General features: G+C 43.0%; 1 protein-coding gene and 1 long non-coding RNA gene across 2 annotated transcripts in view; both read left to right on the top strand.

Annotated features, from left to right (window-relative positions):
• The window catches only part of Aplf (aprataxin and PNKP like factor), a 48,433-nt gene extending 34,520 nt beyond the window's left edge, over positions 1–13,913 (top strand). Inside the window, exons 8-10 of the mRNA XM_052720717.1 lie at positions 3,124–3,249; positions 7,869–7,915; positions 12,635–13,913. Coding sequence (XP_052576677.1) covers positions 3,124–3,249; positions 7,869–7,915; positions 12,635–12,843 — 382 coding nt within the window. The 3' untranslated portion in view covers positions 12,844–13,913. The remainder of the gene's footprint in view (positions 1–3,123; positions 3,250–7,868; positions 7,916–12,634) is intronic.
• A 462-nt stretch (positions 13,914–14,375) lies between these two features.
• Positions 14,376–18,960, top strand: LOC128099064 (uncharacterized). The gene is made up of 2 exons (XR_008214417.1): positions 14,376–16,168; positions 18,430–18,960. It is a non-coding gene; the product is annotated as an uncharacterized LOC128099064 (long non-coding RNA).
• Positions 18,961–26,327: the final 7,367 nt, after the last annotated feature.

A 26,327-nucleotide genomic window follows, 5' to 3' on the forward strand; every position in this document is an offset into this window, starting at 1 on the left:
GTCTCTTCCTCACCAAGGAAGACACCAATCATTTTGTGTCAGGGCCCCAGCGTTATGACCTCACTTCACCTTAATTATCTCTCTCCTAGGTATATTGGAGATTAGTGCTTCCAACATAGAAGTTTTGAGGGGACACAATTCAATGAATAGCAGTATTCAACACTGTCATTTCCTTTTGTTAAAAGGAGTAAATGTGGGCTGGAGAGATGGCTCAGAGGTTAAGAGCACTGCTTGCTCTTCCAAAGGTCCTGAGTTAAATTCCCAGCAACTACATGGTGGCTCACAACCATCTGTAATGAGACCTGGTGCCCTCTTCTGGCCTGCAGGGATATGTGCAGATAGAACACTGTATACATAATCAATCAATCAATCAATCAATCAATCTTTAAAAAAAAGGAGTAAATGTTTTATCAAATAATAATTCATTCACTTATACTTTATAATAGTATGTTAGTTTTAATCACTCTTAGCTTTAGGCAGTAACTAACTTTATTAATTTTGAAATAAAGGATGTCTGAAAAATGTTTAAATCAAAAAAATTGTATTTGTAACAAAGAGGAAGAAGTAATTTTATTGAAATGTTTATATTTGTAAAGAAAGGGGAAGAATAGCATGTTGAATTTGAGATAAACCCACATATCTACACACATACATGTCTATAAAATCATTACAAAAGTCTAGCTTTTCTTCAGCCTCTTGAGCCTCTCCCTTCTCTCAAATGGATAATGTCCCAAGTCTCTATAGTTTCTAAGTTTGCATTCCTCCTTGTTTTGTGCTTTAATTTTTAAAAATTAATATACAAAGTAATGGGTTTTATTATAATATTTTCACATATTTGTTATTATAATTTATTTAATTTATCCTCCTCTGATGTTCTCTATGTTCTTTTTTTGTTTTTTGAGACAGGGTCTCCCTATATATAGTATAGTTCTGGCTGTCTTGGAACTTGCTATGTAGACCAGGCTGGCCTCGAACTCATAGAGATCCTCCTACCTATGACTCCCGAGTGCTGGAATTAAAGGCATGTGTCACCATGTCTGGCTCTCCATGCTCCTTTTATCCACTTCCCCGAACTTGCTGGTTCCCTTTCCTTCCTAAATAATCCCTTTTCCACTTTCATCTCACATCTGTTAACTTACCATCTTTATTTCCCTTCTGCTTTAAGATCTCTCTCTCTCTCTCTCTCTCTCTCTCTCTCTCTCCCTCTCTCTCTCTCTCTCTCCACTTAACATGATGATTTTCATTTCCATCCATTTTCCTGCTAATGTTAAGATTCTTAGAATGTGATTCTCACATGCATGCAGTAGAGTTCCCTAGAGACCACAAAGCATTACTGTTGTTCCTGATCAAATGTAGAAGCAAAGAGGAAAAGCCAGATACCTTTTCTTAAGCATGCATTATATCTCCATGAATTTTATATTGGAGCTATGAAGTTACATGAGGGTCAGTGAGGTGGCTCAGTAGCTGTGCTGGGTAGATGATGATGATGATGATTACTACTACTACTACTATATTGTCAACTTGACACAAGCAAGAGTCATCTGAGAACCTCAGTCGGAAAAAATAAGTGCCTCCATGAGGTTGGACTGTAGGCAAGCTTGTGGGACATTTTCCTGATTAATTAATGTGGGATGGCCCAGCACATTGTGGGCAGTGTTAGGTAGGTCTTGAGTGGTAAAAGGAAGCAGACTGAGCAAACCAGTAAGCAGCATTCCTATGTGGCCGCCAATCCAGATTCTGCCTCCAGGTTCCTGTCCTGACTTCCCTCAGTGATAGAGTGTAACCTAACAGTTGTGAGTGGAAACAAACCCTTTTCCCCAAGTTGCTTTTGGTTATGGTGTTTTATCACAGCAATAGAAATCTAATGAAGACAATGGGAAGAGGCACTTGCCACCAAACCTGATGACCTGAGTTGGATCCCTAAAACACACGTAGTCCAAGGAGAGAATGAACTCCCACAAGTTGTTCTCTAACCTCCACATGTGGGCCATGACTTACACACACACACACACACACACACACACACACACACACACAAATAAATACAAAGATTATTTTTTAAAAAGCTGTTAAAGTATATTATTTGTAATATGTGAAAAGGTATATTACAGTTACTGTAAATAAATAAACACACTTTTCTGATTTTTCACTTTAAATTTCTGCCAGGGTAAACCCACCACATAAAGAGATGGCTGTCAAACTCTAATAATAATTTAAGAGTAGAAAAGAAGCCTGAACCAAAGAGTTTGAAAACTGCTTTTAGAAGACATGATAGTATACTTTGTGTAGTCAAATGAGTTTAAAGATTAGAAAGGAAACATGGATCTATCTAGAATGTTGGTAATGTTTTTATCTTAGCATAGGATATAGAAATTTACAAAGGCTATGGATGCTTATATTTGTTGTATACCTACATAAACAATATAATGTTTACAAAGTGTGTTTTTGTACACATGACTTGTCATATCACACTAGAAATTGTTTACCTGGGAGTCTTTTGATGATTAGATGTCACTGCTCTAGAGGCAGTGGGACATGGGAGAATAGAGCCAATAACTGAGGTGGATTATAGTCTCATGCAATAGCCGACTTTATTCAGAGTCGCAGACAATTTATATTCTGAGGGTTAAGAAAGGTTACATGAGTAAAGTTCTCATGAGTTCAAGCTATACAAGGACAAGCCACACGTGGGAATATGTTTTCCCACGTAGGCATATAAAGGACAGTTTAAACATTTAATTGAAATAACAGCAGCAAGCAATAATGAGTAATTTGAAGTAAACGTACTCCTATCTGCTATACCTGGGAGGAGTATGAAAATACATTCCAAGAACAATTCTGTGTTTTGACGAAACTGAAGTCACAAGACTCTTGTCTTGTTTCCTTGGAGTTCTCTCACAAGCACCCAGAATTCTGTTCACACAGCTTTATTCCTGGACCATTTTCCAACAACTCTGTCAGGTTGGTCAACAACATGGCATGGGGATGTCCTCAGTCTTTATATCATCAGCACAGGTGTTTGGTTCCTTTCTGGAATAATCGGGTATTCTTGGTCTCACTCTGTAGCCACTGTAAACCCGTAACTTCCTGTTATTTTTTTTCTTCTGTTTATCACTCTCACAGGAAGAATCCTCTCCATTTTCAACATTTCAGCCACCCTGGTGATAGTGATTATGGAGATGTACAAGTCACAGATGAAGGTGTAACTGGTGACAGGCCTGAGTGTCCCTATGGGGCATCTTGTTACAGGTAAGGGAACTGAGCCATGTGGCTGACTCCTCCCTAAATGCTTCCACGCCATGTGAAATCAGGTGACTGGAGCAGCTCTCCATCTTAAGTCTGTAGCATAGTTTTCATTAAATTTTTGGGGAACACAGATTTTCTTTCAGATAATTCTAAATTGCTATCAATCTTCCAAGTACCTGAAGTTTTTCTGTATTTCTGTCTAAAATACAATCAACTTAATTTATAAGACATCCCAATACATACTCTATGAAGACTCTGAGATGTGATATGTAAGTCTATTGGGGATGTTATCTCTATTTCTGTCTGATTCCTCAGCTCCCACTAATCCACCCCTCTTGTCAACGCCTGGAACTCAGTGGCAGCTGAAGAACATGAGAACCTCCCCTCTGCATGTCCACACTGTCACCCTCCCCTCTGTCAGACAGAGTAGACCTCTCCATACCACAATCTTTCTTTACCAGAATGTCTCCCCAACCAAGCAGCAAGCATATTACATTGACAGAAAGGATTCTTGGTATTTTGAAACCTTGTTTAATGTGTGAATAGACTTAAATTTAACCAGATTGCAAAAGAAAGTAATCCCAAACCTAAAGAGCTTTAATGCAGACAGCCATTTTGTTTTTTTAGCTAACTCTGAGTACATATTATTGACTGAATCTAGTGGCCACTGTAAGTTATTGCACATGGCCTGTTTTTATTGAACATACCAAGGGTACTTAAATTTCTATTCTGCAAATGCTCCAAGCTAGTTTCTCTGTTGATTTGATCATGTGTTATGGTGTTACTCAGATTTTCTATGCTCTCACTGATTTTATTCTGTTTTTGTTACTGAGTACTGAACTCAGTAACAAAAATTCTTCAGAATTTTTAAATCTCTTAACTTGTATGTTTGTCTTTTTTCTTTAATCCTGCTAGCATTTTCTGTCTTAAAAACTTTTCCTCACTGGAAAAGTCATAAAATGGTTAAGTGAGAGCTGTCTGCCTCTTCCACATTGGTGGTTTAGGTACTTTTCACAGCTGCTGTGACTGGGTTATTTTCCCAACTTCTTTTTCTGCATGTTCACTTTTGGTGTGTAGAAAGTTGTTCTTTCGATGTTGATTTTTTTTTTTTTTTTTTTTTTTTGGTTTTTCGAGACAGGGTTTCTCTGTGTAGCTTTGCGCCTTTCCTGGAACTCACTTGGTAGCCCAGGCTGGCCTCGAACTCACAGAGATCCGCCTGGCTCTGCCTCCCGAGTGCTGGGATTAAAGGCGTGCGCCACCACCGCCCGGCTTGATGTTGATTTTATACCCTGCTACTTTGCTGGAACTTTCCACTGTAAGTCTTCTGGTGGGGGTGTAGTAGGGTCTCTTAAAGAGAGGACCATATCACTAACAAAGGGGCTAGTTTGACTTCTTCCTCCCCTGTTTGTATCCCTTTTATTTCTTTGCCTTATTGCTCTGAGATTTCATACATTATAATGAGTAAGAGTTGAGAGTGAGCAGCTTTTCTTATTTCTTCAGTTGTCAGAGGCCGCCTCCAACCTGTTGAAGGGTTCTTGCAGGAAGGAGTGAGGAATGAAGAAGTATTAGATAGAAATAAAGGCCTAGTCGAAGAGAAAGACAGAGACACAGGATAGCTTCGGAAGGGCCCTGGATTAATACCCAGCCGCCCTGAGTTTAATCATGATGGGCTTTTTATACATAAGCAAGGGGAGGAGCTTCCCCCTTTCAAGGTCAAAGTATAAAGTACCAACAAGTGTAGACCCTTCAAAACACCTGGTAACCACACCCTTGGCCAAATCATCCCATTATGCAGCCCTGATGGGTAAAGCAAGCTCAGACTCTCTGACCTGGAGTAAGGCCTTACTAGGGAGCCTCTGTGGGCCCCCACTCATCAGCATGATGTTATCTTTGGGTCACAATGAACTCAATGTTGAGTGGATTTAACCAGATGTGGATCTTGGAGCCCATGTAGCAGTGCAGGTGCTGGGGAAGCTGTCTTCTGGGTCGTGGATCATGTCCCAGTGATGGGGGGGGGGGGGGGGATTGGAAGGTTCCTGTTTGAATCTGTGGCTTTTGTAGTCATGGGTGCTGTCTTGTTCAAGAACCCTCTAGAAAAGTCAGTGCTGAACCACTGGGTGTTGACCTGTAGCACTGGTCAAGCTACCAGGGAAGGAGTTTGAATTATAACTGCAGAGAGCCCTGTGAAGATAGCCAGGCTGGAGAGGAAATGGAAGTGTTTTCCATCCAGCCATCGAGTAGAGACCCAGGGAAGGGAAGATGGAGGGAAGGGACCAGATGCAGGAGTGATTGTGACGCCGCAGTGCTGGCCACTGCACCCCATCTTAGGACACTGCATCTTCATCTTCCCTTTGAAAGTTACAGCCCGCTTCACCCTTAGCCAGCCAGCCACATCAGCCAGCCTAAGCTTTTGGTTCAGTTCCTTCACTTGTTTTCAAATCCCAATGTTTAGGTACTTGGCATTTCTAAACCAAACTTTGAAAGACACTCAAGTAATAAACAGCTAAGACCATATTTGACTTTTCAATGATCTTGCTCAACTATTATTAAGGGGGGAAGACCCCTTGGTACCTGAAACAAACATGTGCACAGGAAAAAGGAAAAAAAAACACTTCAAGTTTCAAATGACCCCAGATAATGATAAGTGATCCATGTAGAAAATAATACTTACCAGCTGGGGTTGTAGTTCAGTGGTTAGAGCACTTGTCTGGCATGCTCAAGTCCCTGGGTTTGATTCCCAGCACCTGTGAAGAAAAGAAAAGGAAGGAAGGGAGGGAGGGAGGAAGTGGATAAGAAGGGGAAGGGAAGGGAGGGGAGAGGAGATGAAGGAACATTTGTCAGTAGCCTATTCTTTCATTTTTGTAGGTTTGAAATTTTTAAAATAAAAACTAACAAAACTCCTGAGCTGCCCAGTAATCTTTTTCCTAGATGGAGGAGGAAGATCTTTGGTGTCCATGTTTTTTTTCCGTTCCTTCTTCCCTGATGCTCAGCACTGACAAGAACTGAGTTTACGAGTCAGTCACCTGCTCCAGCGTGTTCAGTAGAGAAGGTGCCGAAGCTTTGCTGTTTGCAGCTCTGGGGGCACATGTCAGTTGTCTTGTTCATTTTTCTCAAGCTCAAAGTTTCCATTCCAACAGAAGGTCAGGTTTAGGTTAATTACCCCACAGTCTTAAGTAGACTCGTTTCCAGCCCCCGAGCCTGTTGAGTTATGACTCTAATTAGCTGTACAGTTGCCCCCTTGCACTGTTAATGCTCACCCACAGGAGAAGTTGTGAAAAAGAGATATAGCATCAAGGACTGCCACAGACACCTGGCCCGGGGCTGGCCTGGGAAGGAGTCTGGCTGATCTGGAACTGTTACTGGCAGTGCCTCTCCACCCATGAAGCTGCAGTCTCCACCGCGTGTGGCTCTGTTGTTAGATTTCCTCAGACGGGGGCACTGACACTTAGTCTGTGAGAGGGTGCTTGGGCTGGGATTCTGATCGGTGTTCCTCGTGTTAATCCCCACCCTCCTTTCAGTAGTGACATTCCCATCGATAGAACTGTTACTTTTCCCAAGGGTCAGTAGAAGATGTTTTATGGAGGAAGGTTTTTTTTTTTTTTTGAGGGGGGCGGTTTGAGACAGGGTTTCTCTGTGTAGCTTTGGTGTCTGTCCTGGAACTCACTCTGTAGACCAAGCTGACCTCAAACTCAGAGATCCACCTGGCTTGCCTCCCGAGGTGTGTGCCACCACCGCCTGGCAGGAGGGAGTTTTTAAAAAAATCGATTTTAAATTGCTCTTGAGTGAGCAGGGAGCTCTACCGTATTTGTTTGTTCGTTTGAAATTTGTGTTGTTCGATATGCTAGTTAAGTTAGCTATAATTTAACTAAATTAACTAAAATCAAATAAAACTCATTACAACTTACATGCAATGACATTGTATTTTTCTAAATCTTATTACTTAACTTAAAGTTATGTTTTTATAATGACTTCCAATTGCCTGGAATAAGGAAAATACTTGGAGCAGATATGAAATATTAGGTAATGCTGAGAACCAGGAAACCACTGTTTATATGAGATGGTTCCATATAATTAGAAGTTATTTGTTTTATCTAGTAGTTTCAGAGGCACGGAAGAGGAAAATCATAGTCCTTTAAAGATAAAATTTTATTGTGGAACATTTTAACAAAGGGCACAGGTTTTAGCTGATAAAAAAGAACATTTTTACATTGGTGCTGTAATTTATAAGTGGAAGATTTAGTCATCTGATTATTATGAAGCTCTTAAATCCAGTTCATTAAGTTGTCTGCCTTCTCTCTGCTGTCGTTTCCCGAGTTCTGAAGTACTGAGCCTGGCAGGGGATGCACACTCAGTAACTACCGCATCGAGAAGGCGAACACTACTGGGCAGAGCGGCACGTGCCTGGTCGTCAGGCGGTGATGAAGATGATGATGGAGGCAGAGGAGGGGTGGAAAGGCGGGAAGGAGGGGCAGGGGCAGGGGCAGGGGCAGGGGCCAGATCCTTTCATAAGGTGCTGCTTGGCCCTAACGTTATTTCTGGGTTACTGAGCATGCACGTACCGTCCTAGCACTTTTCAGTCTTTGGGGAACCCTGTCCTATTTTTGCCTCCTGTTCTTTTTCAGGAAGAACCCCCAGCACAAGATGGAATACAGACACAGTGCACTTCCGGGTAAGTAACTATATATACTTTGGTAAACTCAAAAGAAACCTGTAAGTAATTCTCCCATTAAACCAGTTATTTAGAAAATATTGTTGCTTTTGTGAATTATTGTTGCTGATTTGAATTATTTCTCCTAGGTTTTTTTTTAATGAGTTTTTAGTTGATTTTTTTTTTAAATGAACTTTCAGAAGCTGAGTATGATAGCTCATAACCTGGAATCCCAACACTTGGGAGGCTGAGGCGGGAGGATTGCCTCAAGTCTGAGGCCAGCTTGGGCACCATAACAATTTCCTGTCCAAATAAAGGAAAAACTTATAAGTTTATATATAGCAAATGCTTTTCCCAGTCATAGCCCAGCAGTATATGATGTTCCTGTGTCTTTTAGGCATCTTTTGTTTTTAAGTATGTGAGAACAAAATAGAAACTGGTATGAGCAGTGATGAAAGCGTGTTGACTTCCGTAACAGAAAAGCCCAAGGGCGGGCCTGGTTTTGCACAGTGCTTATTGTGTTGGCTGGTTATTACTGTCAGCATGTTCCTCATCTCCTTTCATCATTCTGTCATAGAGGACTGTTCCTTCTCCAGGTACTTCCTCTCAACTAGAGGAATTTTTACAGCCTTATTAAGTGGGGCAGTAGAATCAGTGCTGACATCTGAGGAAAGAAGGAACACCTTCTGATTCATGATTATTAGAAGGAAGGCTGAATTTCCCTCCTTCAACTAGCCTAGACCAAATCTTCCCTTTGAGCCAATCACAGTAGCTGGTTATTATTCTGAACCAGAGCATGAACCTTCTCCAGTACCACTGGGACTGTGGGCATCCTGTAGAGTGTAAACTTGTAGCTGTCCAGTTGACCATTGTTTTACCTGGTTTTGAGCTCTTTAAGAATTTTCCTAGAAAAAAAAGAATTTTCCTTTCAATAAACCTCAGTTTCTTTGGGTTGTGTATATAACGGAAGGACTACGTCAGCAGATAGTGTCTGTGCCCATGAGGAGGGAGAGTAAAGCAAATGCTGTCAGGACTTTGTATCTACGTGTGTAAACCTGCTTGTGTCCAAACCATGAAGATAACTTGCAATGAGAGAAACCCACCGAGAACCTCTTTGTTGACCACTCAAGTGTGTTAGTACTCTAGACATAAATGGACCCCTTTGTCTTGGCTAGCAGGCTCTGGGGCCGTTGCATGACAGAATCTCTTTACTGGGTTGGATTTAATGATTTTCCAGCAATGATATTTATTTAACTATTTTATTGGCAGATTATGCCAATATATTGTCCCATATAAAGACATTTGTGGGGCTGGAGAGATGGCTCAGAGGTTGAGAGCACTGGTTGGTCTTCCAGAGGTCCTGAGTTCAATTCCCAGCAACCACATGGTGGCTCACAACCATCTATAATGAGATACTGTATACATAATAAATAAATAAAATCTTTAAAAGAAGACATTTGTGTATCTTTATCAAAATAGGAACTATTTACCTAAAAGCTGTCAATATGCATCATATAGCATAGTTTAAAATGTCTGAATAATCTTTGAAAAGTTTGTTGGGATTTTGTGGAAGTGTTTTCTAAATGAAGAATATACTTTAGAACTGTGAACTTAAAATATTTTTTGAGATTAATATAATTACAACATTCAACAGTGAATGTTTAAAGAAATTTTTTTTTTGTATTGGGCAGCTACTTTTTCTTATTAGCAACCCAGAAGCACACACATTTAGACCGCTGTTTAACTGGGTATCGCTGCCCACTGTTTCAGTTACTTGCAGTCAGTATTTGTCTGAGGAGAGCAAATAGAAAGGTCCCGAAATAAGTAACTCATAAGCTTTAACTACTGTCGTTATCTATTCCATTTCATTATTGTTGCTATTAGTCTCTTACTGTGCCCAGGGACAAATCAGACTTTATCATAGGACGTGTGTGTGTGTGTGTGTGTGTGTGTGTGTGTGTGTGTGTGTGTGTACTGACTTCAAGCTCCCCTGGAGATCTTAGGACAGCTGTAAGAAGGGAGCAACTCTGAACTCTTGGGAATCTCTGTGTGCTGATGTAATCAGAACACCTTTTCCTCCTCTGAAACTTGTGAGCCTGAATACTTTCAATGTTAAGTTAAAGGCTAGGGTCTCAAGAGTTCCTAATTCAGAGATATCTAAGACAGAATTCTGACAGTTGTTTTTCTCATCTCCCAAATGTTTAACGTTTATCATTACCCAGCTCCTAAGCTCATATATGTATTTCTTCACACACTCATTTTTTCAAGTGTCATGTGTCTTCTGTGTGAGGAAGGTCACAGGGATATGAGAAGTACCACAAAGCTAAGAGGTCTTGAAAGAATCAATAGGACTTGCCAACTGATGTGCCATGGAATGAAGGCCAGCATGAGGGAAAGGAAACAGCCATGACCTTGGACGGTAGTGCAGGTGATCAGGAGAATGGAGATGACATTCCACATAGTAGAAGTAAGGAGAAAGAACTAGGTCCATTTTTGTTTCTTTTTAAAAAATTAAACATATTGCATTTGAGGTGGACACTCCTGACCACATAAGATAATACAGTATAGCATAGTATCAGCATTAAAGCAACCACTTAGACTCTGGGATTTGGTTTCTCAGTTGTAGCCCTCCTGAAACGCTGGGTCCAGAGTTTTACTACATGTTGTGGCTAAGGGGTTGCATTGCTTGTGTATTGTTCTGTTGCCGTCAGCCACGTTTCTTCTGTATCTAGCTAACATGATTTCTTACTAGCTTTCCACATATTTTCAGAGTGCTAGAGGTTTGGCACATGATAGTGAATGCGCAAGAAATCAGTGCCAGGAAAATTGTGTCATATTGCTGCTGCCCTACCTTTTGATGGCATGTCAAAGCAGTTATCGCCAGCATTCACCTCTGACTTTCGGAGTTGTTCTTTCAAGCCCCTCGCTATGTGGTATGCATCCTTCTAGGCAACTGATGCTGCTTCAAGAACTCAGAGTGATTACTGAGAGCTGCTGTAAAGTCTCTGAACTTCTGTAGTGGTGTGCACACACTGATATGTCCCCTCGTTCCCCCAAGAAACGGAACCCAAAGATCTAGAAAGAAAGTGATTCAAGAAGAGCAACAGGCTCACCTGGGCTGTCAGAGCTGCTGCTTAGACGGGAAGGGCTGAGAGGGTAAAGGCGTGTGGGCTGTCAGAGCTGGTGCGGTGGTGTGGTAAAGCGCAACAGGAGTTTACAAGTGTGAAAACCTACTGCCGTCTTGATACGTTACAAAGACAAACTGATCCAGGCAGTAGTGATGTACGCCTTTAATCCCAGCACTCAGGAGGCAGAGACAGGCGGATCTCTGTGAGTTTGAGGCCAGCCTGGTCTACAAAGTGAGTTTCAGGACAGCCAGGGCTGTTGAGAGACCCTGTCTTGAGAAACCAAAAGAAGAGAAAGAAAAAAAGAAAAAAAAACTAGTCTTTGGTTATAAAATGAAACATTATTAAAAATATTATCATAGCATATAGTAAATTTTCCTTCTCTAGAGGAAAGAATATTCATGGGAAAGAAGAAGGAAGATAAAACCTGAAGAATTGAGCTGTCAATCTGCTATGAAGCATGCATAGCAGCATTGGAGTGGTTCTCCTTGGAACTCACCCAGTGGTTTGTGCCAGGCAGGAGCTCTGCCACTGAGCTGTGTCCCCAGCCCCAGAACTGCTCTGCCACTCCTACAGTTCTTACTATGTTGTGTTATTCTTACGGCTTCCTCTGCAGAATTAGAGTAATTAGAGAGTTAGAGAAGGCCAACATTTCCCTGCAGGCTTAGAGGCCGACATGGCCGCATCCTAGTACGGTCTGGTGAACAATGGGAAGTCAAACTTGTAGTTATTGCTTTTTCTAAAAGGTGTTTCACCATCATGGTAATGAAGTGTTTTCCATCAGTTGGTAAAAATAAACGGCAGCTTATTTCTCCTTTCTGTCTTCAAGTAGTCAAGCTGCCAGTCCATTTTCACAGTTCACATTGTCCCACTGATTTGTAGAGATAGTGAAGATTCCTATTTTGGCTTTAAAATGATTATAGAGTTACGGAAGATCTTTGAAATACTTTAATTACTTTATAGATTTAAAAACAATATTTAATTCCATTAGATGAAGTAAAGTTCATCAGAGAATTAGTCCCTACTTTAAGAGATCATTCAGAGTCTGAAAGAGTAAGAACACAGTTGGGGAGTCTATCAGGAAACCTTCCCCTACAGCAGTTTGGGGTCCAAGATCAGAGGAAAGGCAGACAGGACCTGGGACAGTCTGTAGAGAATCCAGGCCTGACAGGAGTTTCCTAAGCTCCTGCTGCTTGGGGACTGCCCTCTGTCACCGAGGTTTCCAGAGAAAAGGCTTCCTGGTTGGTTCTTAGTTTCTAAACATCTACTCACAAGTGGCACATGGTGCCACCACTTGACCTTTGGCTGATTTAGTGGGGATGGGAGAGTATTCCTATCAGCAAGGCATAGCGTAGCTGGGGTGAAGGTCTGGACAGCATGGTCTTACTAGGGACCATTGCTTTGACTCTCACAGGCCAGGCTAGTCACAGAATCTCACAGTGTGGAGAGTTAGAATAATAAGAAACAAAAAGTCATTTCAGTACCTGTTCTAAAACTTAAAGTAGTAGGCTATATAGTAATTAATTCTTGCTGCAGGGAGACATTTTATGACAGACATCCCTCATCCCAGCTTGAGTAGTGATTGATGTGTTGTTTGCAATGTTCTGCTTTTCAGTCAGAGTGGCTCTAGATGAAGATAGTGATGATGTTGGGCGGCCCAGTGAGAAGGACCCGAATGACAGCTTTGCTGACGACGAGGATGAGGAAGAAGGATATGAGCCGACAGATGAGGATTCAGACTGGCAACCAGGAGAGGATGATGAGAAGGAAGATGTGGAAGAGCTTTTGAAAGAAGCAAAAAGGTTTATGAAGAGGAAAAAGTAACTTTTCTACAATAATATAAAACTCAGATTTGCTTTTTCTTTATGGGAAACATCCAGAAACTGAGTAGGCACTTCAGTAATCATTTACTTCTTTTAATAGTTCTCTGCACTTGAAACACCAGCCATCAGTGAAGTAGGTGGACTTTATGTGATTGCCTGCTTGGTGTCTATTTAATTCATCTGTCAGTGGAAGCAGGTCACGAGGTTAGGCAGGGACTGATATTTTTCATATACTTTACATACTGCGAATAAAAGCCATAGGTTGTACACACCTTTGACCTTTGTAGTGTACTATGCAAGCTTATCCAGGCAACCGCAGAACTGTGGGAGGCATAGCCCTCCACTGCTGTTTAGAGTCCCCCCCCCTCCCCCCAAAGCTCGACTTGATCAAAATGACAGCCATGCAGTGTCTGGTATTTTTCTAATTCATTAGATGTGGCTTGTGATTTCATTCATGCTTTTGTCCTTTGGATCCTGGGGAAATTATGAACCAACCGATGATGGAAATGATCTTGTTATCCCATAGGGAAGCGATGCTCACCTTGCAGGGAAATGCTTTCTGCACACCCCACAACTTCAGCTCTTTTCACATCATGCCCTTCTTGATTACTTCACTTGCACTGTGTAGCTTTACACTTAGGCTGCAGAAAAGCTTCTGGCCATAGTTTTCTCAGAGAGTCTCCTCAGCTTGGCCGAGAGGGGAAAGTTCCCTGCCATGGTTAGGGTTCTGGCCTCTAAGAAGGCCCTGCTCCAAGTTAATGAGGTACATCTCCTCACTCCTGCCCTTGAACCAAGCTCTCAGTAGCTCTTCATTTTAGGCAGCTTAGAGTTTCTAGGAGCGCAGTTTTCACTGTGAGCGGAGTCTACACACAGAGCTGGAGTGTATCATCATGAAGCAGTGAGCTGGAAACACCGTGTCATGCTTTAAGAGGAAACAAAATGCGCGTCTTAGAAGAACAGAAGGTGTTGAGTATGGTTTCTTAGTATATATGAGTCTCTCCATGTAATTGTACAATGTTAAATTTTACTTAAACTAAAGAAGGACAAAATAAATATTTCTCTATACTCTTACTAGTTACTTTGATTTATTTGCAAACGTGTTTTTCCCTTCTGTGTTAGGTTCTCTAGAAGAGCACAACTGATAGGAATATGCTATAGGGGGATTTATAAGATTGGCCGACATGGTGAGGGCTGGTTAGTCCACATGGCTGCCTTTGCCCTGGAGAGGCAGAGGACCAGAAGCTGCCCAGTACATGAGGCTGGCTGAAGTCCTCAGCAGTCCCATTCCGGCGCTGGTAGCCTAGAGGATTCCGGAGAGCTGCTGATCCTTGTTGCACTTTAGAAGGCCAAAGAATGGAGATCAGAGTGTTGATAAAGGATGGCTGCAGCAGAGGCAGAAGTGGGTTGACATGCTCACAACAGGGAGTGAAGGTGGGTGACAGAAGCCGCATTACTTTCCTCATAGCCTTAGATCTGTACCTTTGGGTGGCAGCCGCCTGGGGGTTCCGGGGGGGGGGGGGGGTTATCCTGGGAGATACCTTCACAGACCTGCCCAGAGACACATGGCTTAACTAATCCTAGATCCAATCAAGTTGACCAACCAAGATTAACACTCACACCTTCTGTTCTCTCTTTATTCTTGAGGGCCTTGGATATAGCATTATTTTTGTCTCCATACCATGGGTTTATAGACATGTACCATCACACCTGATTTATGCAGTGCTGGGAGTTGAATCCTGGGTCCTATGCAAATCCTCTGAGCCACATCCCCAGCTCAAAAGCAATATTGCTTGCTTATCTATCTGGCTGCCTGCCTGCCTGCCTGCCTGTCTGTCTGTCTGTTTATTTTGAGACAATCTTTCTCTGTAACCCTGGCTGTCCTGGAACTCATTATGTAGACCAGGTTGGCCTTGAACTCACAGAGATGGTCCTGCCTCTGCCTCCGCATGCATCATCACACCCAGCTTAAAAACTTGTTTTTAAGCCGGGCGGTGGTGGCGCACGCCTTTAATCCCAGCACTTGGGAGGCAGAGCCAGGCGGATCTCTGTGAGTTCGAGGCCAGCCTGGACTACCAAGTGAGTTCCAGGAAAGGCGCAAAGCTACACAGAGAAACCCTGTCTCGAAAAACCAAAAAAAAAAAAAAAAAAAAAAAACTTGTTTTTAAAAAGTAATTGTCTTAGCCAGGCCATGGTGGTACATGCCTTTAATCACAGCACTTAGGAGGCAAAGGCAGGTGGATCTCTGAGTTCAAGGCCAGCCTTGTCTTCAGAGGGAGTTTTGGGACAGCTAGGGCTATTACATAGAGAAACCTTGTCTTGAAAAACCAAAAAGAAAGAAAGAAAAAAAGATTATCCTAAACATCAATTTAGAACAAATGCTGTCCAACGCAGTGTTCAGTGAATTTAAACTGTGTTCCAGCCTTGATCATAGAGTTATTTCCTGTGTGTGTCTCACTTAGGTTTAATTTTTGCAGCAAATGTGTTTAGTTGATCTTTTGAGAGGTAGAGGGTTTTCTAGGACCTCGGGAAGCTGGAGACAAGAATATGGGGGATACTTGATTATTTAGTACATTGTCACTTGGTTCCAAATGACTTTCTTTATACAAGACTTTTTTCTAAAGATGGTAGTGATTGCAAGTATTCATTGTAACAGAAACATACCGACTGTGAGCATAGAATGGCAATGCAAAGCTAAGAACAAATGGATGCTACCTTTCTTTCCATTAATCTGCAGAGTTCAGTTTGCACAGTGAAGGGGAACCACACACCCACAAGCTGCATCCAGCCCTTCTTTATGGTGTTCTCCTTGTTGGTTAGGAGTCTCATGGGGGAGGGGGTCTTCCTGCTAGTCCTCCCAACCTGTGCAGTTCCACCTCTAAACACGAGAAAGAAGTGATAATAATTGTGGTGGTTGACGTTAGCATTTGCCGTCCTAATGTAATTACGTACTAAATATTGTCTTACTTCATTTGTGCAGAGTTGTGTTCTAGACCTTGTCTTTGCCTTACACTAGCAGTACAGCGAGAACACAGCGGTGCTGTTTTTGATGTGTGCACAAGCTTCTTGGGATACTTGTTCACTTCCTCAGGAATTAGTCTAAATGCCTAATGCCCTCATGAGCCACCCAGTATCAGTATCTCTGCATCCACCACCTGACACGCCTGATCCCCTCCTCACACTCAGTTTTTCTGTAACATGATTTCTTTCCACAGTGTGTAATTTAGGTTTTCTTTTCTCCTTTAGGATGTAAGCTCCATCAGGACAGAGGTTTTTGTCTACTTCCTCCACTGCTGCTAGTGTTTAAGAGTAGAATGCAGAAGATAATGGTATGTGGTGTGCTATTTGTGGAGTGGACGTGTAGTTATTGAGACATTAGGGGCCGTGTCAGAAAGAGGAGTGCGGTGTGGACAGAAGCAGGATTGCAGGGTTTCTCGGGTACAGTGGTGGAGAGAAACCACGGCACTGATTCCAGTACTGGAGAAGCTCAGAGATAATGAAAGCAGAGGGCGTTTGTCTTGTTGCATTGTGATAATGAGAACACAGGGACTGGTGGAGAGGAAGACTTTAAAAGATGTGATTGTCAAGGAGTGAATATTTGTACAGTAGTTAGTATTTAAATTTAATTATTTTAACTTTTAAAATTAAAATAGAATTACATAATTGTGATGGTTTGAATGAAAATGGCCCCCATAGCGTCATATGTTTTTTGTGTGTGTTTGTTTTTGAGACAGGGTTCCTCTGTGTAGCTTTGGAGCCTGTCCTGGAACTTACTCTGTAATGCAGGCTGGCCTCAAACTCACAAAGATCCGCCTGCCTCTGCCTCCCAAGTGCTGAGATTAAAGGTGTGAGCCACCACCGCCCGGCCACTTATATGTTTGAATACTTGGTTGTGGTGGTATTGTGTTCCCCAAAATATTGTGCACCCTAATAAACTTATCTGGGGTCAGAGAATAGAACAGCCACAATATTAAACATAGAGGTTAGGCAGTGGTAGCACGCCTTTAATCCTAGCATTCCAGAGGCAGAAATCCCTCTGGATCTCTGTGAGTTCAAGGCCACATTGGAAACAGCCAGGCATGGTAACACAGGCCTTTAATCCCAGGGAGTGATGGCAGATAGCAGAAAGGTATATAAGGCATGAGGACCAGAAACTAGAAGCTTTTGGCTGGTTAAGCTTTTAGGCTTTGAGCAGCACAGTTCAGCTGAGATCCATTCTGGATGAGGACTCAGAGGCTTCCAGTCTGAGGAAATGGGATCAGCTAAGGAATGTGGAGGTGAGGAAACTGTGCCTTGTTCTGTTTCTCTGATCTTCCAGCATTCACCCCAATACCTGGCTCCAGGTTTGTTTTTATTAATAAGAACTTTTAAGATTCCTGCTACACTTGGTCCCTAGTTGGTGGAACTGTTTGGGAAGGATTAGAAGGTGTGGTCTTGTTGGAGGATATATGTTCCTGGGGATGGGCTTTGAGGCTTCAAAAGCCTCCTGTCATCCCCAGAGTACTTTCCGCCTCCTGTCTGTGGATATGGATGTGAGTTCTCAGCTGCTGTTTCAGTGCCCTGCCTGCTCCCATGCTCTCTACCCATGGTGATGGACTCTTATCCCTCTAGACTATAAGTCCAAATAAACCCTTCTGTCCATAAGTGGCCTTGGTCATTGTGGCGGTTTGAATAGGAATGGCCCCCATAGTCTCATGTATTTGGATACTTGGTCCATAGGGAGTGGCACTATTAGGTATGGCCTTGTTGAAGGAAGTATGTCACTGTGGAGGCAGGCTTTGGGATCTCATATGCTCAAGCTAGGCCTGGTGGGCAGTCTCCTTCTGCCACCTGTGGATCATGATGTAGAACTCTCAGCTCCTTCTCCTGCACCATGTCTGCCTGTGTGCCACCATGCTTTTCTCCATGATGATATTGGACTAAACCTCAAACTGTAAGCCAGTCCTAATTAAATGCTTTCCTTTATAAGAATTGCTGTGGTCATGGTGTCTCTTCACAGCAAGAGAAACCCTAACTAAGACAGTCATGGTGTTTTTATCACAGCAACAGAAAAACACCTAATATAATGATTTTCTCTCTCCCCTCCCTGTAACTCTTATGTACTGCCCCCCCACTCTCATATTCATGGCTTCTATTTCTTTAATTGTTATTATGTATATATCTTAATTTACATTTATTAAAACTGATTTTCAACTTGATTATACAATTCCTTCTGAAAATCTTTTAAAAGATAAGTGCTGGGCTGCATCACAGACCTGCTGGGTCAGAATTTCTCAGATGAGCAGCAGTACTGGTGCCAAACAAATAGACCGTCACAGTGTAGTCTGGCATCAAGGATAAGATGCTGTTGAAGTGGGAGGGCAGTCAGTGTGAGCCTCTTCTGTGGGTCACCAGTGAGCAGCCCAGCCCACACAGTGAGGAACAGACATCTCAAAGGAAAATGATACCAAAGCTTAGGATTAGCCTGGGAGACATTCATTTTCATGATAGATGAAGATAGGTATAGTAGCAAATATTCTTTGAAATCAAACTATAAACTCAAGGCTTCCATCAGCATCATGTATTAACCTTGCATTTTAAACTCTGTTAGGTGTGAGCTCAGCCTCTCACACTACCAGCGATGGCCAGAGAACCCAGACGTGGGGGAGAATCAGATCTGTGGAGTCTGGGAGGAAGGCCTGCAGAAGCCAACACCTGGAGGACAAGAAAAATACACCCAACTATCTTAGCTTCATCTCCTGCTGCTGTGATCAAATACTAAGGACAGAAGAACTTAAGAAGATGAAGGTTTGCTTTGGCTCACATCCACACAATCCATCATCGTGGAGAAGTTGAGGCAGCAGGAACTGATCTCATTGTATCCTCAGTGACTGAAGAGGCAGAAAGTGATGGATGCTTGTTAGTGCTCATCTTACTTTCTCTGCTTATACGTGGCAGGGTCCCCTGCCCGAAGATGGAAGGGAGGGAAGGAGAAGGGAATTCTAGATTCGCTTAAATTGGTAACATTAATCACCACACTAACAAATGTGATATTTTAATCTGAATAAAATCATCTTTGTGGGGAAAATATCAGATGGAAATTGGAAGTTAGAAATAATTACAACATTGTGTGATACACAAATATATGCTTGGTGAATATTTTGTTTTAAATGTGAAAAATAAACGAACTAGGTGTTTTACCCCCCAAACCAGACAGAAGTATCCATATAAAACCAGGAAAAACAGGACAGACTGAAGATCTTAAGATGAAGGACTAAAAAAAGCAATAGACTTGATTAATAAAACAAAAAATAGTCTTTGAAATGATCAATAAAGTTGACAACTCTTCACAAGAGAAAGACAGGAATTAGAGGTAGAAAGGGTTACCACTGCAAAATATGGACATTTTGTAAAGGGGTATATATAATTTTTCTTCAATTTGTGGATCTACATGAATATGACTTTTAGAAAAATACAATTATTAAAATTTACTTATTGAGGTATTTTAAAATCTTAATAGATCGAGGCCTAGGAAGTATTCAGAGGTCAGTTCCTAGCTCACTGAATCCCTAGCTTTGCATGTAAAGTCCACCAAACCTTAATTCATAAAATAGCTTTCCTGTTAGAAATCTTAAGATGTGGGAAAATGTGGGGCCTCACGATTCTTTAAGTCATCTGAAGCCAGCTCTGAAAAACTTAGAAGCTGATCCCATTGTGAGCATAGAAAGTCCTGATGACTGGCCGGTACCCAGCACTGCAGTGAGATCCCGGACCTGGCAGGATCTAGGCTGCATATTGGAGGGACTTCAGTGCCGGTAATGGATCCATGCACTCCATCATGTAACGGGTTTTTAGATGAAGCCTGGATTCCAGCAGCACCAACAAGCCATGCTTAGGCACCTGTCCCCTTAGGCCAATTACAGAATTACAACAGAAAACAGGAAGAGATTTATTCAGTGTGGCCACCCAGGGAGGAGGAACAAAGGAATCCAGTAGCACCAAGTGCAGACATGAGAGAAACAGTTCTTGATCACCAGCCTTTTAGGTATATGCACTTACAATTCTCAGTGATAAGTACTAATTGGCCAGGTCTTTCTAGAAGTCAATTTAGCCATAGCTATTAATATCAAAATATTTGACTCAGCTCTTCCTATTTTAGGAAACTGCCCTACAGACACATTTGAGCCTCACTATAAAGATGAATACACCAGGACACATGGCTCCATCTGTACTAAGAAGAAAGGGGGGCTGGAGAGATGACTCAGTGATTAAGAGCACTGGCTGCTCTTCCAGGCCCTGGGTTCAATTCCCAGCAACCACATGGTGGCTCACAACCATCTATAATAGGATCTGATCCCTCTTCTGGTGTGCAAGTGTACATGCAGAACACTCATGCATAAAATATAAATAAATACAATTTTTTTTTTAAAGAGGAAATGAAAACATGCAAGCAATGAAGTAATACAAAAGGAAGCGACTGTCAGGCAGTGGTGGCGCACACCTTTAATCTAACACTTGGGAGGCAGAGGCAGGCCGATCTGAGTGAGTTCGAGGCCAGCCTGGTCTACAAAGCAAGTTCCAGGACAGCCAGGACTGTTACAAAGAGAAATCCTGTCTCAAAAAAACAAACAAAAACTTGAATAAATAAAAAAGGAAGTGACCTAAAACATCCTTCAATGGGGATAAGTTATGTATAAAAATGATAGTGCTAATTCATGGCTCTAAGGTAAATAATGAGCCCAGCATAATATATGCAAAGCAACTGTGTGCATATGTATTTACATATAAACAGAAAATGATAGGGTGCATACATAACTGCTGTAGTACTATCCTCCAAATCAGGATGGTCCTAGAGGTGGACTGTCAAATTCAGCGTACATACTAGTATTTTGCCTGAATAATATCTAAGATGGGTTTAAAGTAACATTTGTGCCACAAATATATGTTTCTAGGCATTACATTTGATTCTGGGAGTGAAAAAGACAGCGTGCAATCATGAAGACCTCAGGGGCCCCGAGAACTGTTATTTCTGGTGCCCCAGAGACGTTTCTATCAACAAACTGTTTTGCTAAGTAGTAACCCTAACCCTAACCCTCAGTCATTGCCTGTGGGGTTCTGCTAAACCATAAAACAAAAACTGTTTAACCGCTAGAATTTTAGGAGATTTTATGGATCCCAGGCATATTTTTTGTTAAAGGTTAAACAGTGAATGCCCTGGCCCACATCTGATGCCTGGACTTTTCTCATATTCCCCCAATTCCAGGAACTTTCAGCATAGCCTTGTAAGGCAATGTGGGGTGGGGAGTTGGTGGGATCTGGGGGTGGAGAGAAATGAGGTGAAAGGGTGAGCATACTGAGTTATGCATCTTTACCCAGAAGGCACTGCGCCTTCTGGAGATTTGCTGATATTCTGTGGTGATCCATCCCCACAGTGACACTGAAAGATCTGGTTTCTCCTGGATGTCTGGGGACATGGACTGTGCCGCAGTGTTGATGTCGCTAGGTCATTAGTAGACATGGAAGGTTGCTCGTCTGTTGAGTATGGCTGGGAGAATGCAAGCTGGATAAATGCAAAATTGAAGAACTTGGACTGGTTCTGACCCCACACCACAGCCTCATCCCAGTGTTTAGGCAGGGAGTAGGGAATAGTCTCTAATTGTACTAATACCGGTTTAATGAAAGGTTATCTTTGGAACTCATCTCTTTGGCTTTAAAAGACAGGTTATTTGTTCCAAAACTGAGATTAAGCAAAACATATACCAAGCATCCTTGATTACCTGTTGGAGAAATTTACCTCTTTCAACTGTGTTGAGAGATAAGTGCTAATGGACAGAAGATACTTAGATATTTAGATACTTGGATATTTAGTTGCATGGTAGGTCTAATTAGGAGCCACAGATCTTGCCTGATGGTCTTCAGAGATTCAGTACTTGTTTTTAAATAGTGGCTGACATCTCAAGATGGTGCTGATCACTATGTCTAAATATTAACCATGCCACCTGGAAGAGATGGCACTCTCATGGCTTAGCTGTTTTCCATTCTGTATAAAACAGCTTCTGGCAATTAGCAATCTGGATTCCCTAGCCAGGGTACATGTTTGTTGCTGAGGTAAAGTTGACATGGGGGATCTGACTAACTCTACGCCATGGTCTGGCTATTTACTGAGACAATGTCTAAGAATTTATATGATCATGCAGGCGCTTTGTCAATATTCCCCCTGAATTCCAAAAGCATACAGGGACTTTGTAAGGAAAAGTTCCTTGGATCTTCAGAGCCCTGTGTGCAGTGTGCTGCGCCAAGGTGCTTAGCTTGTTACAGATTTATGTACGGCTGGAAGCGGCAGCTGTTGGAGAGGCGTTTTAGATGAAGCACATATTGCAAGAAAAGGAAAGTTTGACTCTGAAGGCGGGAAGCAGAGCAAAGGCTGCACAAGGTATACTTCGTGGCAGGCTGAGCCTTTCCCGAGGGATGTCTTTGATACTTCCGAATAGACAGAAGTGGGACGGGCTGCAGCGACACAGGCTGGAGACAGGACCGTGAACCCCGCTGTGCTTCCCATCACTTCTCATGCCCGCTGCTTCCCTTCTGTTGAATGAACTCGGCTCCGCACAAGTCAACTCTGGGCTTGTTCCAAACCCACCGAAACTCATGTTTGTGCAGGGTGAGTCGTTGTCTCCTGCCAGCCTGGGAACTGCTGCTCTTCAACCAGGCTGTACGTAAAAATGCAGTAACTAATCTCTTAGGCCCAGGGCCAGATTCGAGCACTGAGGCTGGAGTTTCTCCGAGTAGATAACTCAAAGGGAGGGTAAAATGGAGTTCCAAGCAGTGGAGAGGAATCGCTATAGGAGTAGTTAGTATGTATGGCACGCAAGTGAAAATTTATTTCTTTTAGCCGGGTGGCAGTGGTGCAGGCCTTTAATCCCAGCACTCCAGGCCAGCATAGTCTACAGAGTGAGTTCTAGTACAGCCAGGGCTACACAGAGAAACCTTGTCTCGAAAAACAAAAACAAAAAAAATACTTTTTAAAAAGAAGAGATATATTAAAAACAAAAAAACAAAACCAGCCTTCTCTGTCCTCTGCGATGGCAGCACAGAAATGTGATGCAGTTTACCATCAAATACAGGGTGACAGCATTCCATCACCCAGCATGGAACGAGGCCTTATGACGTTCAGTTTGGAAGATGCATAGAATAGGGAGGAGAACAGAACGGGATGTGATGGATAACGTTTATTGTCACTTGACAGGATCTAGGCACACCTGTGAGGGGTTATCTTAATCAGAGTAACTGAGGTGAGAAGAAGACTCCCCCTAAATGTGGGCAGCACCATCACCTAGGCTAGTGTTCTAGAACAGAAGAAGGAAAATCACGCTAAACCCCAGACGCTTTCTGCTTCTTGACTGAAGATGCAGTGTGGCTCACTACCTCAGCTTCCTGCTGCCATGACTTCTCTGTCCTAACAGGCTGAACCCTGTGCTGTGCGATGCTGTTCCTGGGGCGATGTGAGCAAACGTCTCCCCCAATAGGGAATCCACACTGGACCAAAGTAGCGACACCAGCGAAGTCCAACCTGGAACCATGAGTTTATTGGGGTTACTTACCGTAGTGTGGGTGAAGGGTTTCTTATAGGATCTGGACGACACAAAGGCAGCTGCCTCCTCAGAAGCACACCTCAGCATGAGTGACAGCCCACAAAAGCTGGAACCCCAGAGCACACTGCACAACCTGCAGGCAGCTCAAGTGGCCCAAGAGTCTCTTCAGCAGTTCTTACTGCGCATATAACCTTGGAGGAGGAGGGGCCTCTGAATCAGGGAAGATTTTAGAATTTCCTTAGACCAGATTTCTTCACTTCTCAAGTCTTAAAAGTCTCCTTTTAGAATTTTTAGTCTTCTGTGACATTACCTCCAGGGTAGAGTGTTTCAGTTTAGAGAACATTGGCATGCCCCACCGTGGAGGTGTGAACGGAAGCAAACTTTTCCTTCCATAAGCTGCTTTGGACAGATTTAAGACACCAAGTGAGTGTTGCTGCTGAGAACTGGGGACAGTGCTGTGGTTAACCTGACCATGTGGTTCTTAGGCCTTTGGAACTGCTTCATGGGGAAAATGTGGAAGTGTTTCCAACTTTGGATTAGAATAGTTCTTTAATGCTTTAGGCAGAACTTAATGGGTCATTCTGAAGGGGTTTGGAAAACCAGAAGACACAGAAAAATGCAGAAGCCAGGCTCAGGAGGCTTCAGGGGGAACCAGTCTATCAGGGGCCATTTTGTGTGACATTTTGGGCTAGGATCTTGCTTCATTCTGCCCATACCCTGAGAACTTGAGTAACATTGAAGGCTGTGGCATGGCTACTTCTCAATGTACTTTTCCAAGTCTACAGGGGGAAAAAAGCAAAAAGTAGGGAAGAGAAATACGTATTTTTAAAAAATACAGTATATTGAGGAAAGAGTACAAAAAGTTAAAAGTTGAAGCCACGGATCATGTTAGAGTAGAGACTATAACTATTAAAGAGAAGCATCCTGCTAAGCAATGGGACAATAGCAAATGTGTCCCCAGGGCAAGACCCCTCCAAAAGTGGGGGGGGGGGGGCTTAAGCTGTGAGGATACAAATTTAGTTGAAAAGAGAGAGCCTGAACTGAGAGTGCAGTGAAAGGTCTTTTAAATCCTCAAAAGCGAGTATCCAGGCAAGTGTTTCCTCAGGTTCAGCACAGACATGGAGACAGCTGTGGTCTCAGGTACCAGGCCACATCTCCAACTGAGGTTGGAACTCAGAATCATCTAAGTGGCGCTAGTGTGCATTCTTCATTGTGCTATTCAATTAAACTCTCTATTCTTAATTTACTACTAAATCCTCCTTTGTCTTCAGGCACGAAAGATGCAAAGTCAGGGCCTCATGAAGTCTTGCTCCATGGTTTCAGAGAGCAGCTGAGGCCAGGCTATGTGTGGCAGGGTCAGAGTCCCTTCAACAAGACTCTGAGAGGTCACTGCACAAAGCTGTGGAGCCTAAGTTGCAGTGGACAACCGAGGATGCTGGAAATGCCGGAACCCAGGCTATCCACCCAGGAAAGCTTCACGCACACAGTGGAGCCATCTCAACAGAAATGCTGTGTGTGCTATAGGTAGCAGAGCTGAGACTACTCAAAGGTCCAGGTTATTGTTTGTGGCTTGTTATGCTGTTCAAGACAAGGAGGAATTTAGTTGCTAAGGGGTGTAGTGACTGCAGTTGTTGAATTGACAGGCTTGGATGGTGTCAGCATTTGCTCACTGCAAATGTCCATTCCCGTAATGCATCTGATTCTAGTCATACACACCCAACTATGCATGAGATGGTAAGTAGGGGATTCTTCCTAAAAATTCAGTCAGAGGAAACTTTTGACCTTATTGCTCTTGCCCCCCAAACCAGTTCAGGCCAGATCAGCCCATCTCCCTTGTTTGGGGGATGTGTTCGGGGACATGTTTGTATAGAAATTATAAGGGGTTGTTGAAGGGCATGCCTTACTTCCATTGTTTAAAGCAGATGTGTGTGCAGCCTGACCTAAGTGGGGACATGGGTCACACTATAAGAGAAGCTGTGTCCACATAGTATGTGCAGCTGAGGGTTTAGGTTGTCAGAGGAGGGATGTGTACATAGCCAAACCAAGAGGAGTCCCAGCTTCCTGAGCCCTCGCCTATGGCTACATCAGGGCTGCAGGATTTGTTGTTTCCCCTGCCGCATTTCAGTCTTGACTCGGTGTGACCACCATTCCTCGCTATGCCCATTCTTCCCTCTTAGAGGGGTGAGCAGTTATGACTTCAGAGTGATAATTTGGGGTATCAAGTTGACAAGGGATGAACCTGGGATGGTCAGCATTGATGGGCCACTTGGCAGGCTCTAGAATCTCTAGGAGACAGGCCTCTGAGCATACTCTGGAGGTATTATCTTGATAAGGGCGGTTAAAGTGGGAAGACCTGCCCTGAACAAGAGAGGTACCATTCCCTCGGCTGGAGGTCTGCACTGCACAAAAAGAAAGCTAGCTAAGCACATTTACAGCTCTCCGCTCCCTGGCTGTGAATCACTGTGACCTAACTGCCTCGAGCTCCTGCACTGTGACACCTCTGCTGGGATGGACACGACTCCTCTGCTGGGATGGACTCAACCCTAAAAACTGGAGCCAAAATAAACCCTTTCTTCCTAAGTTGTTTTAATGTTTTATTATAACAACTTACAGAATAACTAAGGGGGCAGGTAGTTTTGGGGGGACAATTCAGAGTAAAACAGTACTGTTGTAGAAGGATTCCTGTCACTTGTAGGAGTCAGGTCTGGTGTCACACTGACTGCCTCCTTGTGGCCTCGTTAGCAACCAAAATCCAGTGGCTACCAGGATATCGTGTTTATCTTTTCTCAGTGAGCCTAGACTGCTGAGAGTGGGAGTCTGTTCCTGGTCTAGGAAAGGTAGGGACACATGGCAGAAATGAGAAAGGAAGGGGTGCAGGGGGCTGCCTGGAGGTCACTCCTTTCCTAAAATGTCCCCA

The sequence above is a fragment of the Peromyscus californicus genome, unplaced genomic scaffold (genome assembly GCF_007827085.1).
Source record: "Peromyscus californicus insignis strain IS unplaced genomic scaffold, ASM782708v3 Scaffold_6__1_contigs__length_162567912, whole genome shotgun sequence".
Lineage (NCBI taxonomy): Eukaryota > Metazoa > Chordata > Mammalia > Rodentia > Cricetidae > Peromyscus > Peromyscus californicus.